This window comes from Indicator indicator, chromosome 19 (assembly GCF_027791375.1).
Source record: "Indicator indicator isolate 239-I01 chromosome 19, UM_Iind_1.1, whole genome shotgun sequence".
Taxonomy (NCBI): domain Eukaryota; kingdom Metazoa; phylum Chordata; class Aves; order Piciformes; family Indicatoridae; genus Indicator; species Indicator indicator.
The window spans coordinates 19,838,451-19,861,272 of record NC_072028.1 but is presented as its reverse complement, the minus strand read 5'-3'; the positions used below and the strand labels follow the sequence as shown (position 1 = coordinate 19,861,272).

General features: G+C 47.0%; 1 protein-coding gene across 1 annotated transcript in view; it reads right to left on the bottom strand.

Moving 5' to 3' along the window:
• The window catches only part of NUP93 (nucleoporin 93), a 114,214-nt gene extending 92,728 nt beyond the window's left edge, over positions 1-21,486 (bottom strand). Inside the window, exons 1-2 of the mRNA XM_054389600.1 lie at positions 21,308-21,486; positions 20,233-20,350 (exon numbers count right to left, since the gene is read on the bottom strand). Coding sequence (XP_054245575.1) covers positions 20,233-20,350; positions 21,308-21,486 — 297 coding nt within the window. The remainder of the gene's footprint in view (positions 1-20,232; positions 20,351-21,307) is intronic.
• Between the last annotated feature and the right edge of the window lie 1,336 nt (positions 21,487-22,822).

Below are 22,822 nucleotides of genomic sequence, written 5' to 3'. Positions count from 1 at the left end.
AACTCCATCAGAATGTACCATGATGTATCCTAGAATCATGGAATGCTTGGGTGGGAAGGGACTTTTCAAGGTCATTTAGTCCAGCCCCACTGCAGTTAGCAGGGACATCTGCTCACAGCCCCAGATAGCCTGACCTGGAATGATTCCAGGGATAGCGCATCTCCCACCTCTCTGGGCAACCTGGGCCAGGCTCTCCCCACACCCCCAGTGTCAAACATTTCTTCCTTCTCTCTAGTGTAAAACTCCCTCTTGGAGTGTAAAGCCATCACTGATTTCAAACACTTTGAAGGGCAGAGCTGAACTTGAATCTATGTGAAGCTATGCCCATCAATGAAAGCAAAATGCATTACCATGCTGCACTGCTTTCACACAGCACTGGCAAGGGCAGCAACTTCATAGATTCATAGAATGGTTTGGATTGGAAAGGATCTTGAAGATCATCCAGTTCCCTGCCATGGGCAGAGAGACATCACACTAGATCAGGTTGCTCAAGGCCTCATCCAGCCTGGCCTTGAACACCTCCAGGGAAGGGACATCCACAGCCTCCCTGGGCAACCTGTGCCAGTGTCTCCTCACCCTCACTGCCAACAGTTTCTTCCTCATCTCCAGTCTCAATATCCCCTCTTCTAGCTCAACGCCATTGCCCCTTGTCCTGTCGCTCCCAGCCCTTACCAAAAGTCCCTTCCCAGCTCTCCTGGAGCCCCTTCAGGTACTGGAAGGCTGCCCTAAGGTCTCCCTGGAGCCTTCTCTTCTCCAGGCTGAACAGCCCCAACTCTTTGTCTGTCCTCAGAAGAGAGGTTCTCCAGCCCTCTGATCATCTTCACGGCCTCCTCCAGACCCATTCCAGCAGCTCCATGTCCCTCTTATGCTGGGGGCTCCAGAACTGGATGCAGCAGATGGTGGTGGGGGTCTCAGCAAAGCAGAGGGGCAGAATCCCCCCCACCGTGCTGCTGCTCTCCCTGCTTTGGATGAAGCCCAGCACACAGCTGCCTGCTGGGCTGCCAGAAACCATTGCTGACTCATGAGGAGTTTATCACCAACTGACACCCCCAAGTCCTTCTCCTCTACTTCAGCCTCTCCATCAGAGGAAAAAGAGGCTGACACTCCAGGTACTGATATGACATCACTCCTGCTTTCTTCTGGAAGCTCTGTGTTTCTTTTTTTTATATAAAATTAGTTGGTACTACACAGCAAAGCCCAAGATCTGGTGCTACAACTGTGGCAAGGGTTTGTTTCAAGATGGGGAACAAAAAGGAGTCAAACAGAAGGCTAAGCCCTGGAGTTATGTTTCAACTCTGTGGAGTCCTACCTACCCAAAAAGCAAAAAGCCTCCACAAATTCACACATTGAACAGAACTCCTCAGCTTCTCAAGGAACTGCCTTAACTACACATTCAGCTGACAAAAATAACCTGCAAATCTTGCTGAAAAAAAAAAAAAGAAATTGGAAAAGAAACAAAAAGCCCTTTCCTTTAGTCACAGGTGAGGCCATCCAATTTCACTGTCTGCTGCATGCATTTTCCATCAGGCAGACAGGAAGAGGATACTAGGCAGAAGAGTTCTCAATTTCTCTCTGGAACTTCAGGTAGAAAAAGGATGAAATCAAGCAAGAATTGCCCCTGACACTAGGAAAAGAGCTTCACTGATGTGAAGGCACAGCCCTGCCTGGCTACCTACACTCCTCAGTGGTACATGCAGCTAGATTGGAGCAGTCTCTGCCTGTTAAAAAAATCACTTCAAATCAATTAATCAGCTTAGAAATCAGTTCCAGTAAAAACCACTTCCATTTCAAGCAGTGGCCAACCTTCTCCTGCTTCAGGAGCTGACTCTAATTTCCAAGCTTCCATGGGAAGATTGGTATAAAGAAAGTAGCAGAGAAAAACTCTGTTTCAAGAAAGCAGTTCAACACTTGCTTCTACACACTGATGCCATGGACCACGCAGAGATTGTCTTCTCCACAGCATGTTTAATATAAAAAGTACAGGCTTTGGAGGGAAAGCTTACACTCTCTTCCTTGGTGTGAGATGGCCACAACCACTCAGTTTGCAGCAGGACAGACTCTGGATCTGCATACCCCAGGACCAAGGTGTGCTATTCCCTGTAGATGACAGCCAGGGAATCACAGAATTGTTTGGAGTGGAAAAGCCCTCTAAGATCATCAACCTTCAGCCTAACACCACCATGGCCATTAAACCATGTCCCAAAGTGCCATGGCCACACCTTTCTTGAACACCTCTAGGCATGGGGAAATCCACCACCTCCCTGGGCAGCCTGTGCCAATCCCTCACCACCCTTGCAGCAAAGAAATTTTGCCTCATCTCCAGCCTGACCCACTCCTTGCACAATTTCAGGCCATTTCCTCTTGTTCTGTTGCCAAATACTAGGGAGAAGAGACCAACTCCACCTTACTCCAACCTCCTTTCAGGGAGCTGTACAAAGCAAAAAAGTCTTCCCTCAGCCTCTTCTCCAGACTAAACACCCCCAGGTCCCTCAGCTGCTCCTCACCAGCCCTGTTCTCCACACCCTTCCCCAGCTCTGTTACCCTTCTCTGGACCTGCTCCACCACCTCAAAGTCCTTCTTGGAGTGAAGGGCCCAAAACTGAACCCAGTATTCAAGGGGTAGCCTCATCAGTGCCAAGTACAAGGGCACCATCACTTCCCACCTCCTGAGACTAAAAGCATAAGGATCCACCTTGAAGGGCTGCATAAAATCAGTGGAGTTAAAAACTCCTCTAGGCAGCAAGATGAACGTTCTCTGGATCCACAGGGGCACTTCCCACATGCAGCATGTTCTGCAGAGCCTTCTCTGCAAGGACACGAATCTTTGAATTGTGCTTCCCACCTTGCCTTCAGGAACCATGGTTTTGAGCCGTGTTTGTTGCCAGGCTGCCTTGCTAATACATAATATATTGGCTGGAAATTAGTATTTCAGATGAGAGAGAGGAAAAAACCGGAGCAGGCACTTCTTAAAAGGCAAAGAATACAGAAGAGCTTGAGGGGTTTAATATCTTGTGAGAGAGCAAACCTATAAGCAAGGGAAGACAGATCAAACCCAGACCATTTGATGATTTTATGAAGGGACCTCCAAAGGTCATCCAGTCCAACACCTCTGCAGTCAGCAGGGACATCTTCAACTAGATCAAGTTGCCCAGAGCCCTGTTGAGCCTCACCTTGAATATCTCAGGGGTGACCTCATTGCTGTCTACAACTACTTGAAAGGAGCTTGTAGCCAGGTGGGGGTTGGGCTCTTCTCCCAGGCAACCAGCAGCAAAAGGAGGGGACACAGTCTCAAGTTGTGCCAGGGGAGGTCTAGGCTGCATGTGAGGAGGAAGTTCTTCACAGAGAGAGATTTGCCATTGGAATGTGCTGCCCAGGGAGGTGGTGGAGTCACCATCCCTGGAGATGTTGAAGAGAAGCCTGGATGAGGCACTTAGTGCCATGGTCTGGTTGATTGGCTAGGGCTGGGTGGTAGGTTGGACTGGATGAGCTTGGAGGTCTCTTCCAACCTTGCTGATTATATGCTCTCCAGGAATGGGGCCATGACCACCTCCCTGGGCAACCTGTTCCAGTGTTCCAGCACCCTCACAGTAAAGATCTTCTTCCTGATACCCAATCTAAATCTGCTCTGCTCTAGTTTGAAGCCATTTCTCTTGGTCCTGTCACTGCAGGCCTTTGCAAACAGTCTCTTTTCACCCTTCTTGTAGCCCCCTTGAGGTACTGGAAGGCTGCTATTAGGTCTCCCCAGAGCTTCCCCTTCTTCCTCAGCCTGTCACTGTAGCAGAGGTGCTATTGAGACTAAGAACTAAATCCTTCCCTTTCAGACAGACTGAAGATTCAATCCCCTGAAGATCATTTTCCTGCTGGAAGAAGGGATCTGTTCTACTGCAGAAGGAGGCTCTCTCTCCACAAACTTAACTGGGGGTATTTATTATAGAGAGAACTTGTGGTTGAAAAGCAAGACTTGCTTCGTTTTTATCCTGCTACTGCTCTCTTAAGAGGCATGCCATTTCTGGCACTGCTGGGGGTGGAGGGACTCACATGGAATGTTTCCTTCCTAAATATCAGCAAGGACCATCCAGCTTTCAAAATGAGCCTTGGATTATTTTCCCATGGAGGACTGCCCCTACTGACTGTGTGGACCTACCACAGAAAGGGGCAGGAGGAGGCCTAGAGGTTACTAGCTGCCTTCTGACAGGTTCCAAAAGATCCAGTGTAACACATCTGATATCCTGGAAAGATCCCTCTGAAAGGAAATGTCCAAGGCTTCCAATACCTGAAGAGACCCTAGAGGAAGGCTGCAGAGGGACTTTTCATGAGGGTGTCTAGAGACAGGACAAGGGGGAATGGGTTGAAGCTGAGGGAGAGCAGGGTTAGACTGGAGCTGAGGAAGAAGTTCTTCAGTATGAGGGTGGTGAGACTCTGGAATAGGCTGTCCAGGGAGGCTGTGGATGCCTCCTCCCTGGAGGTGTTCAAGGCCAGGCTGGATGAGGCTGAAACGTGTCCCTGCCCATGGCAGGAGGTTGGAGTAGGTAGGTGCCTTCCAACCTGAGGCATTTGATGCCTCTGTGATTAAGTGAAAGCAGGGGGAAAAGGAAGGAAATACAGCAACCCAGAGGAAAGAAGGGAAGGAGTCCACAGTTCTGCTCTGGTGACTAACAAGAAGACAACAGAAATATAAACCAGGACACAAGCTGCAGATCAACCCTTGGCCAAAGATTTTGCATGATTAGCTGATGATGTCCTGGCCAAAGCCCTCAGTGCAGCCCCAAACAGTTTCCTGACCCAAACAGTTTTGCAATGCTCTCTTCTCCAGCTTTGCCCTTGGCTTTCTACAACTCCTCACAAGGAGGCTGGAGTCAGGTTAGGGTTAATCTCTTCTGCCAAGGAACAAGACAAGAGGAAACAGCCTCAAGCTGCCCCAGGGCAGGTTTATGTTGGACATGAGGAACAATTTCTTCCCTCAAAGGCTTGTCAAGCTCTGGCCCAGGCTGTCCAGGATAGTGGTGGAGTCCCTATCCCTGGTTTCAAAGCTATGGACAGGTGGTGCTGAGGGACATGGTTTGGTGGTGTTCTGGGAATCCTGGGTCAACGGTTGGACTCCATGATCTTAAAGGTCTCTTCCAACCAAAACAATTCCATAATCCCTTCCCAGCTACTCCCTGAGTGGAAATGAAGGTGGACAAAGAGGATGTATCCACCTTGAGTGCTTATTTCCACAATTCACTAAAGCAGAATCTTATTAAAAACAAGCACAAAGTTTTGTTTTCTTTCTTTTTTTTCTTCCCTTCCCCTCAGAAGTAGAGGAAAAAATACAAATCAATCAAGAGGACATTAGAAAAGGTAGAGAATAAAGTATCTAAGGGTATCAACCCACTGACAAACACCAAACCATTTAGCACAGCACATCACCTAATTACACATAGCACTATCATGCACTTCATCCTGCCAGCAAATGTGAAGCCAAAACATTAACCTCCAGCCACACAGCAAAACAAAAATAATTGAAGTGATATTGAGTAGCTGTAGCTGTTGAGCAATCAAGCTTCTCACTGTCAAAAATGGGCTGCAAATTTTCTGGATAAGTCAGCTTTAGAATCATAGAATGGTAGGGATTGGAAGGAAGATTGAGTCCAACCCCCCCTGCCAAAGCAGCATGAAGCTTTAACCTTGGAAGAATTAAATCAAGCTACACAGGGACTAAGAAGAGGAACAGTAGAGTTAGGTCTGTGAAATAACAGAGATCACAGATTGCAGGAGGTTGGAAGGGACCCTCCAAGGTCATCTTCCAACCCTGCTGCAGTCAGCAGAAACACCTCCAACTGGCTATCCAGGGCACACCAAGGCTGCTCTTGAATGTCTCCAGGGATGGGGCCTCAGTCACATCCCTGAGCAACCTGTTCCAGTGTCTCACCATCCTCATCGTGAAGAACTTCCTCCTGATGTCCAACCTACATTTATCCTCCTCCCATTTCAAACCATTGTCCCTCATCCTATCCCCACAGGCCCTTCCATACAGTCCCTCCCAGCCTTCCTGTAGGTCCTCCTCAGATATTGAAATGCAGCTCTAAGGTTCTCCTGGAGCCTTCTCTCTCCCAGCCTGTCTTCATAGGAGAGGTGCCCCCACCCTCTGCTCATCTTTGTGGGCTCCTCTGGACCCACTCCAGCAGGTCCATGCCTCTCTTGGAGGCCCCATAGCTGGACACAGCACTGCAGGTAAGGTCTCACCAGAGTGGAGTAGCAGAAGGACCTCTCAATGTCCAAATGGGTGATTCCCCAGGGAGGTGGGTCTGTGCATCCAGCTTCCACCATTTAGCTTTCACTAGGACCTCAAGATAACTGTGGGTCTGTTGCCTAATGAATTGGTGCTTATTTCAGATTCATTTAAGCCTTTAGGTTTTCCTATCTATTCAACAGAATGAAAAGAATTGAAACAAACCATTTTCTTGTACAAGCCTTGAGGGCAGGAGAAGAAATAATGAATGCTTCAGAGTTCTGTAACCATAGCAGGCAAAATCAACTACTGCTGAGAGGATCTGGAGATAGCATGCAGATTCCCACTCATCTATTTGAAATGTGGTTGGGTTGGGCTTTTTCCCCCACCCCCCCATCCTCTCCTATTTCCTCCCCCACTTCTACTTAGAAATGTCTTTTTTGGCCAAAAGAACCCTATTGGCTTGCAAACACATTGAGAGATAAGGATTTGTCATGATCCTCTTTGGTGTCCCCACCTGTGCACTCCCACTTAGAGATTAAAATCCAATCCTTCCCAGATTGCTGCTTCTGCATTTCACAGCCAGTTTGGCTATGCTGCCCTTCAGCATCAGAGAAAACAAACAGTGATGTTCCTGATAAAGTCCCATCAAACTGGGAGGGGTGGCTGACACTCCATCAGGCTGTGCTGCCATCCAGCATGATCTGGACAAGCTGGAGAGATGAGCAGAGAAGAGCCAGTGCAGGATCCTGCACCTGGGGAGCAATAACCTCCTGCACCAGGACATGTTGGAAGCTGACCTGCTGGAAAGCAGCTCTGTAGAAAAAGACCACAGCATGACCAAGAGCCAGCAATGTGCCCCCAGGGCCAAGGCAGTCAGTGGTATTCTGGGGTGCATCAATAAGAGTGAGGCCAGCAGGTTAAGGGAGGTTCTCCCCCACACCTGCTCTGCCCTAGTGAGGCCTCACCTGGAGTCCTGAGCTCCCCAGTTCAGGAAGGACAGGGAAGTGCTAGAGAGGGGACAGCAAAGGGCTGTGAAGATGCTGAGGGGACTGGAACATCTTTCTTAAGAAAGGCTGAGGGACTAGGGACTTTTTAGCCTGGAGAAGAGGAGGCTGAGGGGGGATCTAATTAATGATGATCTAAGATAGGTGCCAGGAGGATGGCAACAGCCTTTTCCAGTGGTGCCCAGTGACAGGACAAGGTGTAGTGGACACAAAATAGAACACAAGATGTTCCACCTAAACATGAGAAGGAGCTTCTTTAATTTAAGGGTGACAGAACCCTGGACCAGGCTGCCTAGAGAGGTGGTAGAGTCCTCATCTCTCCATTCAAAACCCACCTGGATGCTGTCCTGTGCAACCAGCTCTAAGTGAATGTGCTCTGGCAGGGGGGTTGGACTGGATGATCTCCAGAGATCCCTTCCAACCCCTACCCTTCTGTGATTCTGTAAGAATTCTGTAAACTGGACAGCCACACTCCATAGAAAAACTGCAGGGCAGATTTGGGCAATTAGCAAAGGTGTGAATAGCCTTCATGTGAGAAGAGATGGCAGCACTTGAAGGATGGATTAACATTATAAAAGGAAATTAATAGCAGCTGAAAGTTCCAAAGCCTGTGAAATAAGTGCTCCAGAAAGGAGAGATCCAAAACTCCAAGATCACACAGGTCTGAACAACAAGGAAAGGATGTCTGTTGCCAAGCTCAAAACCAATAAAAGGAAATAAATTTTAACACAACCTGTAATTGAATTGTGGAGCTTACGACCACAGGAAGATGGCAAGGCCAAAATCTTAATGGGATTAAAAACTGACTCACTGTGTCTATGGATATTGACAGTATCTAGAGCTGTGTTTAACATTAACATAGAGGAAGGCATTGTCAGCCCTCAGGCTGGTGAAGGGTCTAGAGCTGAAGTCTTGTGAGGAGCAGCTGCAGGGAACTGGGCTAAACTTAAACATCAGAAGTTCCATCTAAACATGAGGAGGAAGTTCTTTAATGCAAGGGTGATGGAGCCCTGGAGCAGGCTGCTCAGAGAAGTGGTGGAGTCTCCATCTCTTAAGACATTTGAAACCTGCCTGGACCTGCTCCTGTGTGACCTCCTTTAGGTGAACCTGCCTTGGCAGGGGGAGATTGGAAGCCATTCCCCCCCCTTCCATTCTGTGATTCCTGCAACAACTTCTTCCTTTAAAGGAGAGTTTAATGATGTAGCTCCAAGTAGTGTGAGGTGTCCCTACCCATGGCAGGGGGGGTGGAACTAGATGATCCTTGTGGTCCCTTCCAACCCTGACTGATTCTATGATAAAAAGTAAATGCCTTCTTGCACCCAAAATATTGTCTAGCACAGACCTGAGTGAAAAATGGGTAGGAGGTAATAAAATAATCCAAAGCAGGAACCCTAATGGGAATAAATACAACTAGAGTAAGGGGGGAAAAAAAAAAAAAAGCAAACAACCAAACACCACAAAAAGTGAGATCAGAAGAAAGATGAGAAATAAAAGGACAGGAAGGAAACCAGAAAGGAGGCAGTGAGGACAGAAGCTGTGCCAAAAATCTAAATGAGGGAAGCAAATGCACGTGTCCTTAGTTCCACCTCAAAAGGCTGCAACTTTCTTTCGGGAGTAGATCTTGGCAGGCATAAGAATTCCTTTTGACTTTGCAAAAGGAAAGCTAAAAAAAATATCCACACCCCCCCCCCCCCAACATTATTTCTGCAAACTGCCAAATCTTCATCAGGCTGCTGTTTTGCATGGGGAAACAGAAACCCATCCACAGTTTGATGCCCAGGCATTGGTAAACACTTTTCCACACTTATTAGTCAGTGACTGTTTTAAATCAAAGCCTGATAAAGGCTAGGATTAAGATTTGGGATGTGGAGTCAAACTGGCTAATTACTGCAGTGGAGAGGAGGGCATGCAGAACAATGGACCTGTGGCCTTTCCCAGGCTGCTAAATTACACAAATGGTTTAGTAATAAAGCCTGGTGGAATTCATCAGTGGAGTAACACTTTCAAGAGACCAGAGAAAATGAAGGGGGCTTGAAAGGAAGAGAGGGAGCTGAGAGCTGCAGCAGCTGCTGTTTTTTCTAATAGACTGGATGAACAGCCTCACTGGAAAGAAAACACCCAGGCTTTGCTGCTGCTTGTGGCCACAGGAGTTCAGGGAGACAGCCCAGCCTGCTCATGTTACAAACTCGCCTTGCAAAGGGTGATTTGCTGCTGTAGCTCCCAGCACCACCAGTAGAGAAAAGAGCCTCAAAATAAAGGTTCAAGTAATATAGACACTCACAAAACCCTGACAATAGAATCATAGAGGAATTTTCCAACTCAGTCAACTCAAAGATCATCCAGTGCAACCATCAACCTGACATCACCATGGTCATCAAACCATGGCCACACCTTTCTTGAACACCTCCAGCCATAGGGACTCCACCACCTCCCTGGGCAGCCTGTGCCAATCCCCAACCACTCTTGCACCAAAGACATTTTTAACTCATCTCCAACCCAAACCTTCCCTGGCACAATTTCAGGCCATCTCCTCTCATCCTATCACTGACACCAGGGAGAAGAGACCAACCCCCACCTCACACTAGCCTCCTTTCAGGGAGCTGTAGAGCGCAATGAGGTCTCCCCTCAGCCTCCTCTTCTCCAGGATGAAAAACCCAGTTCCCTCAGCCTCCTGTAAAATTTGTTCTCCAGACCCTTCACTCTTTGTTTAGTGAAAAACTGGGACTTTCACTTATTTACAATTTAACCAGCTTGGAAAGGTCTCCAAGGTCTTGCAGCAAAGACATTTTTAACTCATCTCCAACCCAGCCCTTCCCTGGCACAATTTCAGGCCATCTCCTCTCATTCTATTGCCTGATACTAGGGAGACCAACCCCCACCTCACTCGAACCTCCTTTCAAGCAGAGAGCAAGTAGTGCCTAGGGCAGCTCCAAGCCACTCTGTCCCACAGCAGAAAAGTTTGCTGAAGATCAGAATTCTTTTTTCCCTCCTGTTGCAAGTGATAACTTTCCTTTATTTCTCCTTTTCAGAAGGAAGAGCTGAAAAGCCATACCTGACTGAAACCTCAGTCAGTGTAAGGACAGGGTGGGGAAAAAAGAAGAGGAAGTGGGGGGAATTAAGTGTTTCACCCCCACATCTGCTCTTTGTTTTGAGATGGTTCAGGACAGACACTGCAAAGATGTTGATTAGAAGTCCACAGTCATACCTCTTTGAGATGCACAGAGCATATCTGGATTAAGCAGACAGGAAATAGAAAGTGTGCCAGGACACAGCAGAATTTAAATAGATCAATAAACACAGCTACTAGAACAAGAGTTCTCCATTTTTCCATCTCATGACCTTGCATTAGCATAAAGTTTTGAAATGTCCCTTTCATACTCCCTTGTTTACCCATGATGAAAGAGAAAGGCAGATCACGTCTCTCCCCTCCCTGTTCCTCACCCCTCAGGGTGAGGAATCCATGATTAGAAGCAGGATGAACTGGAAGATCACCACATAATTACTTGTTAGCATTCAACCAAGCAAACAGAAGGAAGCAGAAATAATTCAGCATCATGACATTTATTGAGTGGCTGCAGCCTGGCCAGCTAACAGAATGCCAGAGAGTATTCTACATGAAATGTGCCATGGGTTGGGGTTTTTTGGGGTGGTTTTGTTCTTAAGGTTCAGGGGGCTGGGAGCGCCTCTGCTAAAAGAGCAGGCTGAGGGAGCTGGGCTTGCTCAGCCTGGACAAGAGAAGGCTTCAGGAAGACCTAATAGCAGCCTTCCAGTACCTGAAGGGAGCTACAAGAAGGCTGCAGAGGGGCTGTTTGCAAAGGTCTGCAGGGATAGGATGAAGAACAACGGTTTGAAATCTGAGAAAAAACAGATTTAGGTTGGGTGTTAGGAACTAGTTCTGCACCAAGAGGGTGGTGGAACACTGCAACAGGTGGCCCAGGGAAATAGTTGAGTCCCCATCCCTGAAGATATTCAAAATCATGCTCCACAAAACTCTCAGCAACCTGATCTAATGGAGAATGTGCCTGCTGACTGCAGGAGAATGACCTTTGGAGGTTCCTTCCAACCTAACTCATTCCATGATTCTATAAGACCAGAATGATTTCAATCTGCTATTACATCAGTGATAAAAACTAGAGAACACAGCTTTGATGTAAACTAAGCATGTGAGGGAAGAAGTTACAAGCAAAAAAAAAAAAAAAACACAACACCCCCCCCAAAATTCATTCCCAATGTTTTGGGCTTAGTTTTTTTTTACCTCTCTCATTTAAAACAGTGTTTGGCAACACTGTTTAAATGCCAAAAGGAGCTTTTTGGGGGTTGGGGTTGGTTTTTCTTTGTGGGTTTTGTTGGTTGGTGTTTGTTTGTGGATTTTGTGTTTGGTTTTTATGTTTATTTGGGTTTTAAGGGAGGTTTTTGTTTGGGGTTTTTTGTTTGTTTGCTTTCCCATTAAAATCACAACAAGAAAACAACCATGCATGCTATGAAATGGAGAAGCCACAGAATATATCTGGTTGGAAAAGACCTTCAAGATCATCTAGTCCAACCTTTGAGCCCTGTAACATCCCAGCCACATCACACTTTGGCATTCCCAGGGCCACCACAGGATTCAGGAGGTTCAGGGCCACCTTGTTCAGTCAGAAGGGCCCTGGGGATTGTTGGTGTTGGCCAGGCCATGAAACCCCCAGCTGCATGCTGCAGAAGCCTTTGCAAGTCTGCTCACCTAGCAGGACACCAACCACAGCCAGGCTGCAGATGATCTTTAGGGGGTTGTGTAGAATTTTCACCCATGATGTAAAAGGGAGACATCCAAACATGTCAGAAGTGAGGAAGTTTCTGTAATTTATCTAAGGTCCAGATCCCTTAACTCCATCTACTGTATGTCAAAAGACTCACTCACTCCACATCATCACCTGCTTCAGTTGGGTTAAAACTGCCTCTGGCCAGGTTTAATTACCAGGATATTTAGATTCTTGATTTCATGCCTAAATGTATAGGTTAAAGGTCAAATTTTGAGTGAAATCAGTGAGGCAACCCATGCAGAGAAGACAGAGTCCAATTTCCAGTGCATGCTGGAAAAAAAAAAAAATTACTTCCAAGCGTCTCTGTAGAGGTATTTTTGGAGCTAATTTTGGAGCATCAGATTTCTGCAGCTGTTGAAGAACTCACAGCTATGACCACAATCACAGAATGCCTTAGCTTGGAAGAGACCTCAGAGATCATCTATTCCAACCTCTCTGTCCCATGGGCAGGGACACCTTTCAACTACACCAGGTTGCTCATCCAGCCTGGCCTTGAACACCCACCCCCAAGGAAGAGGCATCCACAGTTACTCTGAGCAACCTGTTCCAGGGTCTCACCATCATACTGAAGAACTACTTCCTCAGCTCCAGTCTAACCCTGCTCTCCCTCAGCTTCAAACCATTCCCCCTTGGCCTGTCTCTAGACACCCTTATGAAAAGTCCCTCTGCAGCCTTCCTGCAGGATCCCTTCAGGTACTGGAAGGTAGCTCTAAAGTCCCCCCTGGAGTCTTCTCTTCTCAGGCTGAACACCCCCAGCTCCTTCAGCCTATCCTTATAGCAGAAGTGCTCTAGCCCTTGGATCATCTTTGTGGCCTCCTCTGGACTCACTCCAACAAGCTCTGTGCCCTTCTCATGCTGGGGACACCAGAACTAGATGCAGTGTTTGAGGTGGGGTCTCAGCAGAGCAAAGTAAAGGGGCAGAATCCCCTCCTGGACACACTCCTCCTGCTGCAGCCCCAGACACAGCTGCCTTCCAGGCTCACAGTAGGGCACTGCTGGCTCCTGATGTTTTTGTCATTTAGGCTGCAGCAATGCAAAGAAACCAACCCTACAAAAAAGCAAAGTGGTTGGTTGTCCTCTTTAGTTCCCTGTCCTGGCCCTGCAATGGTTAAAAGGTCTCTGCAGCTGTGCTGGCACCATTGATTAGGGTGAACAAGGAAGCGACAGAAAAATAAAGCCACCTTAATTTCAAGCTCCATTAGAACTGAAGGACTTGGGGGAGAGGGAGGGGAAGGAGAGGAAGAGAAATCAATGTTTGGCAAATGGGAAAGGACAAAAATCTGCAAAGGGGAATCAAAAAATAAATGCATTTTCAGGCTAAGCTAATGCAAACAATGGCTGGTGAACAGCACTTGAGGTTGCCTCTTTAAGGTTGTGTCAGCATTTCCATTTATAAACTCTGATTTTAGTTACACTCTAGCAGATTAGCACAGGCTTGGAAAATATTCCAGCAGATACCACCAAGTACATCAGAAACAGTGACATAAAACAGCAGTGAGAGTTGACTGCTTGAATAATAAACCATTTTGCTGCTTGATGTCAGAGGAAAGGTCTTGAAATGAGTCACACTCACAAGAGCCACACATCCAGCACACATACTGCTGGGCCATCAACCTGGGACCCAGCTTCTACCAACACTAAAGCAGAAAGAAGTCAAGGCTGCCTTGGACATGAAGCCTGCTTACAGTACCCTGAAAACTTGAAAACATCCCAGATCCTTCATTTCAGTCTGTCTCAGCTGCCACTTGGACAGATTTCAGTCTAACCTTCCTGCCCTCATTTAGATAAAAGCTCTTACTGCTCTTAGCTGGACCTCCAGAGAGCTAATGAGTCACAGAATGCATGGTAGGGGTTGGAAGGGACCTCTGGGGATCACCCAAGCCCAACCCCCCTGTTCCAGCAGGGCACCCACAGCAGCTTGCCCAGGAGCACAATGGCCAGGTGGGTTTGGAATCTATCTGGAGAATGAGACTCCACAACCTCTCTGGGCAGCCTGCTCCAGGCCTCCAGCACCCTCACACCAAACAAGTTTCTCTTCCTGTTCAGATGGAACCTCCTAGGTTCCACTTGGTGCCCAGCAAGAGCAAAATGTACAATGGGCACAACCGACAAGAGTCTGGCCCCAGCCTCTTGCTCCTCATCCTTTAGCTCTTGCTGAACATTGATCAGATCCCCTCTGGGCTGCTCTTCTCCAGGCTAACCAGCCCCAGAGCTCTCAGCCTTTCCTGCTCACAGAGATGCTCCAGGCCCCTCAGCATATTTGTAGCCTCCACTGGACTCCCTCCAGCAGTTCCCTGTCTCTCTTGAACTGGGGAGTCCAGAACTGCACCCAGTAGTCCAGATGTGGCCTCCCTAGGGCAGAGCAGAGGAAGAGGAGAACCTCCCTCAACCTGCTGGTCACAGTCTTCTTAATGCATCCCAGTCTGAACATCTCCACTAGATAAATCAAACCCAAGCCCCTGGTAACTTCTCAGCTCCATTCTGCCTACATCAGAAGGCCAATTTTTTTGTACAAATGAGGTAATTCCTTCAGTGGAATAGAGCCAGGACTTCACCTCCTCCTTTCTAAGCAGATAAATGATCTATGCAAGGACAACTCATGCTCATTTTTAGCATTCATGTCACAGAGCTGGGCCAGGCCTTGAAAGTTAGAATAAAACCATTTCTTAACAGTACCACCTTGACTTTGGGCTTAGACAATTCAAACCATGCACAGAAGGGGGTTAAACCTCATGTTACACCATCACGACATGCCTGAAGCACAAACCATGCAGTAAAGCACAAGGTACACTGCAATCAAACCATCTTAGTGGGTGTAAATCCAGCCCTCATCCTGCAAACCAACCCCTGATGGGGACCCAAACAGCTTAACCAGAGCAGCACTGACTCCCCCTGATACCCAGAAATGAACCAAGCACCAAAAATGCAAGAGCAGCAGGTGGAGGGAGGGGATTCTGCCCCTCTGCTGAGACCCCACCTGCAGTCCTGGGGCCAGCTCTGGAGTCCTCAGCACAGACAGGGACCTTTTGGAGCAGGGCCAGTGGAGGCCACACCAATGATGGAAGGGCTGGAAGCCCTCTGCTGTGAGGTCAGGCCGAGAGAGTTGGGGTTGTGCAGCCTGGAGAAGAGAAGCCTCCAGGGAGACTTTCTGGCAGCCTTTCAGTGCTTAAAGAGGCCTCTAAGAAAGCTGGATAGGGGAGTCTTGATCAGGGAGGGTAGTGCTAGGATAAGAGGTAATGGTTTTAAACTAGAAGCAGGTAGATTTAGACCTGATATTAGGAAGAAATTCACTGGATAGGTAAGGCTTTGGACCAGGTTGCCCAGAAAGGTTGTGGAGGCCTCATCTCAGAGAGCTGTTCAAGACCAAGTTGGATGGGTCTCTGAGCAGCCTGATCTAATGTCCTTGCCCATGGAAGAGAAGGTGGAACTAGATGATCTTTAAGGTGCCTTCCAACCCATACCACACTCTGACTATATTTACAAACACAAACTCCATCTCTGAGACAGCAGCTTGCATGATCATCCCTTACCTGGGACTTCTGAAAACCACAAAGAATTATGTGCTGGATAAAGCATCAAGAACACCCAAGAAATCACACCCCTTGAAAAGAATTTTGCCAGCATAAGGCTTTTGGACAATGGAGATAAGAGAAGAAAACCCAAAAATCTTGATTTTTATGAACTGTTTGGCACAGGAGTGGTTATGAACTGGGTTTGCTGCACTGAAGTGTTTGTTGTGTTGCAGGCAACTTAAGAACACAGCCTTTGAGCTGAGAGAGGAAAAATACAAATTCCTATCATTTAATGGCAAGCCTAGAATTATTTTTTTTCTTCCTCATCATCTTCCCAGCCTACTGCTCTAGTGGGAGACATTTCCTGGACTCACAACCCTTTTATGTGCAAGCAATCTACATTTTACAACTAATAAATAATTCAGGTAATTAATTGAGCTGCAATTTGGTGCACTTCTTTTCAGTCAGCACTACAGAGTGCCTTTTAAAAGAGGCACTGCACAGAAAGTCCCTCTTGCTTGTTAACCCAAGCTGAGGCTTCTGTTAAGGTGAGGTCCTACACTCCCTTAACACTTTCTGGATGTCTCACATCAGAATCACAAAAACTTCATGCCCTTGGATTTTTTTGTTTGCTTCTTTCTTTCTGTTTCACTGCCTGTATAAGAAACAGGATATTTCCTGGGATTATTTCTGAAATGCTGACTGCCACTCATTTGAGAGATTGGCTTCTAGTAGTTCTTTCTCTCCTTGCTGCCCACAAACAGGCTGTTAAAACAGACCACAAAATAAGAAGAAACTGAGACAATGAGGAAATGTTTTAGGTAGGAAAGCTAGAGAAGCTCCAGCAGGCAGAGAAATCACTGAAAGCAAAGCAGCAATGCAGGAACACATGGCAGGAAGTCTGAAGAGTGTTTTCATGCTGCAGGAGCTTTGATACAATTTAAAAGTCAGCAGAAACATAAAATTCATATAGTCAAGACTGAATCCTATTTGTAACCTTCACATAGCTGCAGCAGTCAGCAAAGGTGAAGCTTGAGGCCTGTGCCCCTGGGCACAAGAGCACACATTTACCTCCTGAGGAACCTCTTCTGCATGGTGGTGTTACCCAGTGCAGAGTCCCGCTGCAGCTTTACAAGCAGGAGTGCAACAGACCGCCAGCTTCAGGCTGGAGGTGGCTCTGAGCAACCTGATCTAGTGTGAGGTGTCCCTGCCCATGGCTGGGGAGTTGGAACTGGGTGATCTTTGAGGTCCCTTCCAACCCTGACAATTCTGTGATTCAGGTGATTCCCTGACAAAAAAGTTCAGTCTTTTTATCAAATGATGCTGTGAAGTATCTGTGAATGGGTAACATGACCTGTTCAAACTGAAGCCTGAGGGGGGCTCTTCTCTCCCTCCACTCTGCCTTAGTAAGGCCAAATCTGAACTACTGGGTTCAGTTCTGGGCTTCTGAGTCCAAGAGAGACAAGGAACTACTGGAGAAAGTCCAATAAAGGCTGTAGATGATGAGGTGCATGGAACATCTCTGTGAGGAGGAAAGACTGAGACCTGGGGCTGTTGAGCCTAGAGAAGAGCAGTCCCAGAGGGGATCTGAGCAATGCTCAGCAAGACACAAAGCCAAGAGGATGAGACAGACTCTTGCCAGTGATGCTCAGCCACAGGACAAGAGGCAATAAGCACAAACTGGAACCCAGCAGATTCAGTCTGAACAGGAGAAAAAAGTTCTTTAGTGTGAGGGAGCTGGAGCCCTGGAGCAAACTACCCAGAGAGGTTGTGAAGTCTCTTCCTCTGGAGAGATTCCAACTCCACCTGGCCATTGTGATCTTGGGCAAGCTGCTGTGGGTGCCCTGCATTACCTGGAGGGTTGGACTGGATGATCTCCAGATGTCCCTTCCAACTCCCCCCAGGCTGTGATTCTGTGAGGGACACCACACATTCAAGAATAGTTAAAGTGTTAAAGAACCTACAAATGACAAGGAAGTTTCAGACAGGATTTAAGGCTAAATCAATTTACTGCAAACTGCACAAGCTTGTAAATGTGCTGAGCATTAGCAAAACACAGGACTGAGAAAGGCCATCTGAGTCTATAGCACTGATGAGACACTGTGAACCAAATGCTTTAAGTATTTGGAAAGAAGCTTTTGTTGGTTAAAAAGGAGGGAGAGTACATCTACTCCAAATCCCCTTCCAGGAGAAGGGATGCCTCTCACCTAGACTCAGCTGCTCAAGGCCTCATCCAGCCTGGCCTTGAACACCCCCAGGGAGGAAGCATCCACAACCTCCTTGGACAGCCTATTCCAGAGTTTCACCACCCTCAAACTGAGGAACTTCTTCCTCAGCTCCAGTCTAACCCTGCTCTCCCTCAGCTTCAAACCATTCCCCCTGGGTCTGTCTCTAGACACCCTCAGGAAAAGTCCCTCTGCAGCCTTCCTGTAGGATCCCTTCAGCTATTGGAAGGCAGCTCTAAGGTATCCCCCCTGAGTCTTCTCCAGGCTGAACACCCCCAGCTCCCTCAGCCTATCTTCACAGCAGAGGTGCTCCAGCCCTCTTTGTAACCCTCCTCTGGACTTAACTCCAACAGTTCTATGTCCTTCTTATCCTGGGGACACAGAGTATTTGAGGTGGGGGGCAATTTGTTCAAGCATGTCTGAAAACCTCTTAATATCAGGTGAAAAGGTATTTTAAATATCTCCTTCCACATCCTTTAAGCTTTTCCAATTAAGAAATCTCACCTGTAAGCTACTGGTTTGTTGGAGGCTTATTTTTATTTCAATAATTAAATAAATAATAATTTAAATAATAAATAATTAACAATTAAGGTTTATCGCAAGCTTAGTCCATAATGTCAACTGCCACAACTTCCAACTGAAACATTTCCTTTTTTAAAAGGAATAAATGGATCCTTACAGAAAAAAAAAAATCTAACATTAACATAAGCCAGAAAAAAAAAAAAAAACTTATACTGAAGAGAAAATATACTGAGAAGACCACCAGAATTCCTGTATCAGATGGTAAGGCCTTGAGATATGATTTAATTAAGAAGAAAGCTTTCATGCTTTGGTTAGGTAACCAGTAAGAGCTAAATATTGCACAGCCCCATCCATTTTCTCATGTCACAAATCTCATACCCAAAGTGTCAAGAGCTCCACTGCTTCTGGGCTTGGGAATCTCTTAAAGCAGGAAGGAAAAAAAAAAAAACCACCACCAGAAATGAAAGTGGAATTAATAACAATAGTAAAGCTCAAAAAAAAAATAAAAAAGGAAGAGTTCTTGAAAATAAATCTAGACAGAATGGGGTCAAGGGAGACATGCAGCAAGTTTAACATCACCAATTAGAAATACAGTAACATCATAAATGGGAGCAAAAAGAATAAAATGAGGAAAGACAGAAAGTGAGGAATGGCAGTGGTTTAGAGCTCTCACTTGATGACCATGGAATAAAGTCTCCAGGGTGCATTTTTTTTTTTAACTGAAAAACAGGAGAACATCTGGGGAGGATGAAAGAAGACAGCCAAGTAAGTTAGGAATTGCCAGAAGGTGAGGAAGTACAAAGACACAAGAAGAAATCCCACCTTTGAGAAGCACATTAGGTACTCTGCATAGTCAGTTGACAAACATTCACTCACCCTGCTGCATCCCCAGCCCCAACACAGAGCAGTGCTGCTCACACTGCCAGGAAAGATCTCCTGCCCACAGGCCCCAGGGAGACACACCTGGCTGCAAAGCCTTGAGGGAATAAGGGATTGAGTAAATCTGCCTGAAGCTGGAAACCACAAGGTTCCTAACACTGGAATGAGACTAGAGTGAGAGCCTGTCCACCCAAAATAGACAGCACCAAATGCTTAAAACACACTGGGGTAACTTCACAAGCCTCCCTTCCTGAAGCTGAGTAGCTTAGGGCACACTACTTTCATGAAAAAGAAGAGCTTGCAACTCTCTTAACCCTCCCTAACTTAGCCACCTGCCAGTGAGGAGAGAGAATCTAAGCTCCCAAATGATTACCCAGTAATTCAGACTGTTATCTTCAATCCCTAACATCAATTCCATAACCAGCCCTAAAGTGAGTGATGAATACCACAGACCTCTTTGTCATAAAGATGTTCTACAAGGGCAGGCAGCTACCATAAAGCAAAAATAGATGGGGTCACATGAATTTCTGAGACACCTGGGGAGATGATCTACAGGAAAAATGTGCAAGATTAAATCACACTGGTTGGTAAAGCATCTGGAAGGTGGCAAAGTCAGTCTGCCACCAAGACAAGGTTATGAGATCTGAGATAAAGAAAAACCTGTACTCACCTCTTGAGCTTGTTGAATTAAATGCCCCCTATTCTAACACCTCAAAATTGCCAAGTGGTTCCACTTGTGTGTTCTTCCAACCAGACAAAAAATGGCTCAAAACTCTGAGGGAGAGGCACCCCTGTGCAATTCAGGCTTGCAGAGCCAAGAAAGATAGGCCCACAAAGACAGTAAGGACATACCTGATTCCCCTTGACTTCAACAAGAGTTTGGAACTTCAAGTACTTCTGGTGGCTGACTCAAACCTTTTTCTTCACCAAAACCAGCCTCTCACCTCTGTATCCCCTCCAGCTAGCAAACTGAGCACAGAACAAGACTATTTCCACCACAGTGACCTTTGCAGAGCTTTGGATCACAACACAGGAGTGGCTGTCACAGTGCAATTCACACATCAGGCCATGTCCCTACCTGGATGTCAGTGTCCTTCACAGGTTCAAGAGGCTCAAATGTAGTGGCTGCACTTAGGCTCTCCAGTCGCTGAGAGATGTGAGATATATCAAGCCCTCTAGAGCCCAGCAGAACAGACCTGTATGGAAGAAATTGGACAGGTATGAAATTGGTATTGAATGGAGAGAACTCCAAGCACAAATTCACTGCCAATATTGAGGTCAGCAGCCAGCCATGTGCAGACACTGCTCCCAGCTGGGTTATGAAACCTACACAAAAAAAACCAGACACTGAACAGCCCTCTGTCTCCATTGAACCACCTCAGCCTTGCTGAACTCTTTCTGCTGTTCCACTGCAGTGCTGCACAGCTGCCAAGTCCTTCCAGAGAGAAAAAAATTCCATAGCATGTTGGTAAATGTCTTCAGCAGCGGCCAGAGCAAGGTACTGCACTTTTTGGCTGTAGTGCCTGAAAAGAGGAATAGTAGCTCCTCAGAGAAATCCTCCCATTACTGAGGGGTGATTTTGTTAGGCATGGAAAAGGTGAGGGGGGGAAACAAAGAGACCCCAGCTTCACAGTCATTCTGTTTCTCCAGGGTGTGTCCTACCAGCAAGACTGCCCAGGTTAGAAACCAAAGCCATGAACAGGAGGGCTATGAGGACAGGCTGAGGGAGCTGGAGGTGTTCAGCCTGGAGAAGAGGCAGCTCCAGGGAGACTTAATAGCAGCCTGAGGGGGGCCTACAGGAAGGATGGGGTGAGACTCTTTACAAGGGCCTGTGGTGACAGGACAATGGGAAATGGCTTCAAACTAGAGAAGGGCAGATTTAGATTGGATATCAGGAAGAAATTCTTCACTATGAAGGTGGTGGAACACAGGAACAGGTTGCCCAGAGAGGTGGGTGAGGCTCCATCCCTGTAGATATATTGAAGGTAAGGCTTGACAAGGCCCTGGGCAACCTGATCTAGTTGAGGATAACCCTGCTGACTGCAGGGGAGGTCGGACTGGATGACCTTTGGAGGTCCCTTATGGCCTGGACCATTCTATGATTCCCTAAGAGCTTCTCCCCCCTGTGCAGCCCCCAGTGCTCCCTTACTCACGCCTTGACATCTGCAGTCTCCTGGGAGGTTCGGGTCAGGGTGCGGGACCGCAGGCGCTCCCCTGCCTGCTGAATCTCCTGCAGGTTGCGTTCGACGTGAGGCAGCTCTGAGATGCCTTCCGTCTCGGCCGCAAGCTGCTCCGCCTGCTGCAGCAGCTCTCCAAAGTCATCAGTATCCATCTCCGCTGCAGGCTTCGCTCAAGATGCACAGAAACCTTCACAGAAAGAAGGGAAATGCTTGCTGAGCTATGGAGGTTTTGTAGAACCGTAGAACTGTGTGGGTTGGAAAAGCCCTTCTAAGATCATCAGGTTCAACTGTCAGCCTAACACCACCATGGCCATCAAAACATGTCCCAGAGTGCCATGGCCACACCTTTCTTGAACACCTCCAGGGACCCCACCAGCTCCCTGGGCAGCCTGTTTCAATCCCTCACCACTCTTGCAGCAAAGAAATTTTTCCTCATCTCCAACCTAAACCTCTCCTGGCACAATTTCAAGCCTTTTCCTCTCATTCTTATCATCTAATGCTGGGGTGAAAAGACCAACTCCCACCTGGCTTCAGCCTCCTTTCAGGGAGTTGTAAAGCAATGAGGTCTCCCCTCAGCCTCCTTTTCTCCAGGCTAAACAACCCCAGTTGTTTAAAAACACAGAACTATAAACAGGAGGTTAAACAAAAAGCAAAACAGCCAAGCATATATATTGGATAATAGGAAGAACTTTGTGATACTAGGAAGAATTTCTTTGCTGCAAGAGCAGTCAGGCATCCCAGGGTGGTGGTGGAGTCACCATCCCTGGAGGTGTTCAAGAAACAAGTAGATGTGGCACTTTGGGACATGGTCTAGTGGTCATGGAGGTGCTGGGTAGAAGGTTGGACTCGATCTTAGACTCATTAAGGTTGGAAAAACCTCTATGATTCTATAAGCATATCCATACAGCTATAAATAGTCATCTGTTAAAACATGCTAATCCATATGTCATTAAGCCCCAAAGTGGAAAGAATTAAGTGCATGTTGTTCCAACCCAGATGATGTGTGTCTAACTGCTTCAAAGTATCAGACTTGGGAGAAGACAGAAAGTTTGAGCAGTGAGAATTGCTTGCACAGCCCAAACGAGACAGCACTTCAACCACATAGCATCAGGCAAGGGCTTTCAGCACATGGTGCAGCTCCAGAATCAGAATGGAATTGATGTTTTCACAGGATGGACAGGAATGGGTGTGAAAAAACCAAACCAAAACAAATCATGTAGCTGCAATTAATGAAATATGAAAACCAAACCCTCAACTTTACATCCCAGATCCATGATCTGCAGCTAAATCAGCCACATGCTATGAGCACCTGGCAGCTCTGTAAAGCCACGTGGAAAGATGACAAGGATCTAGTTTTGCTGACTGGTGCTGCAGACAGGGCAATCTGCAGTCAAATGCTCAACACAGCCTTTTCACCCTATCCAAAAGTGCTTGGGATCAAGTAAGACAAACTAGATCTCAAGCAACTCCAGCTCTTCATTATTTACT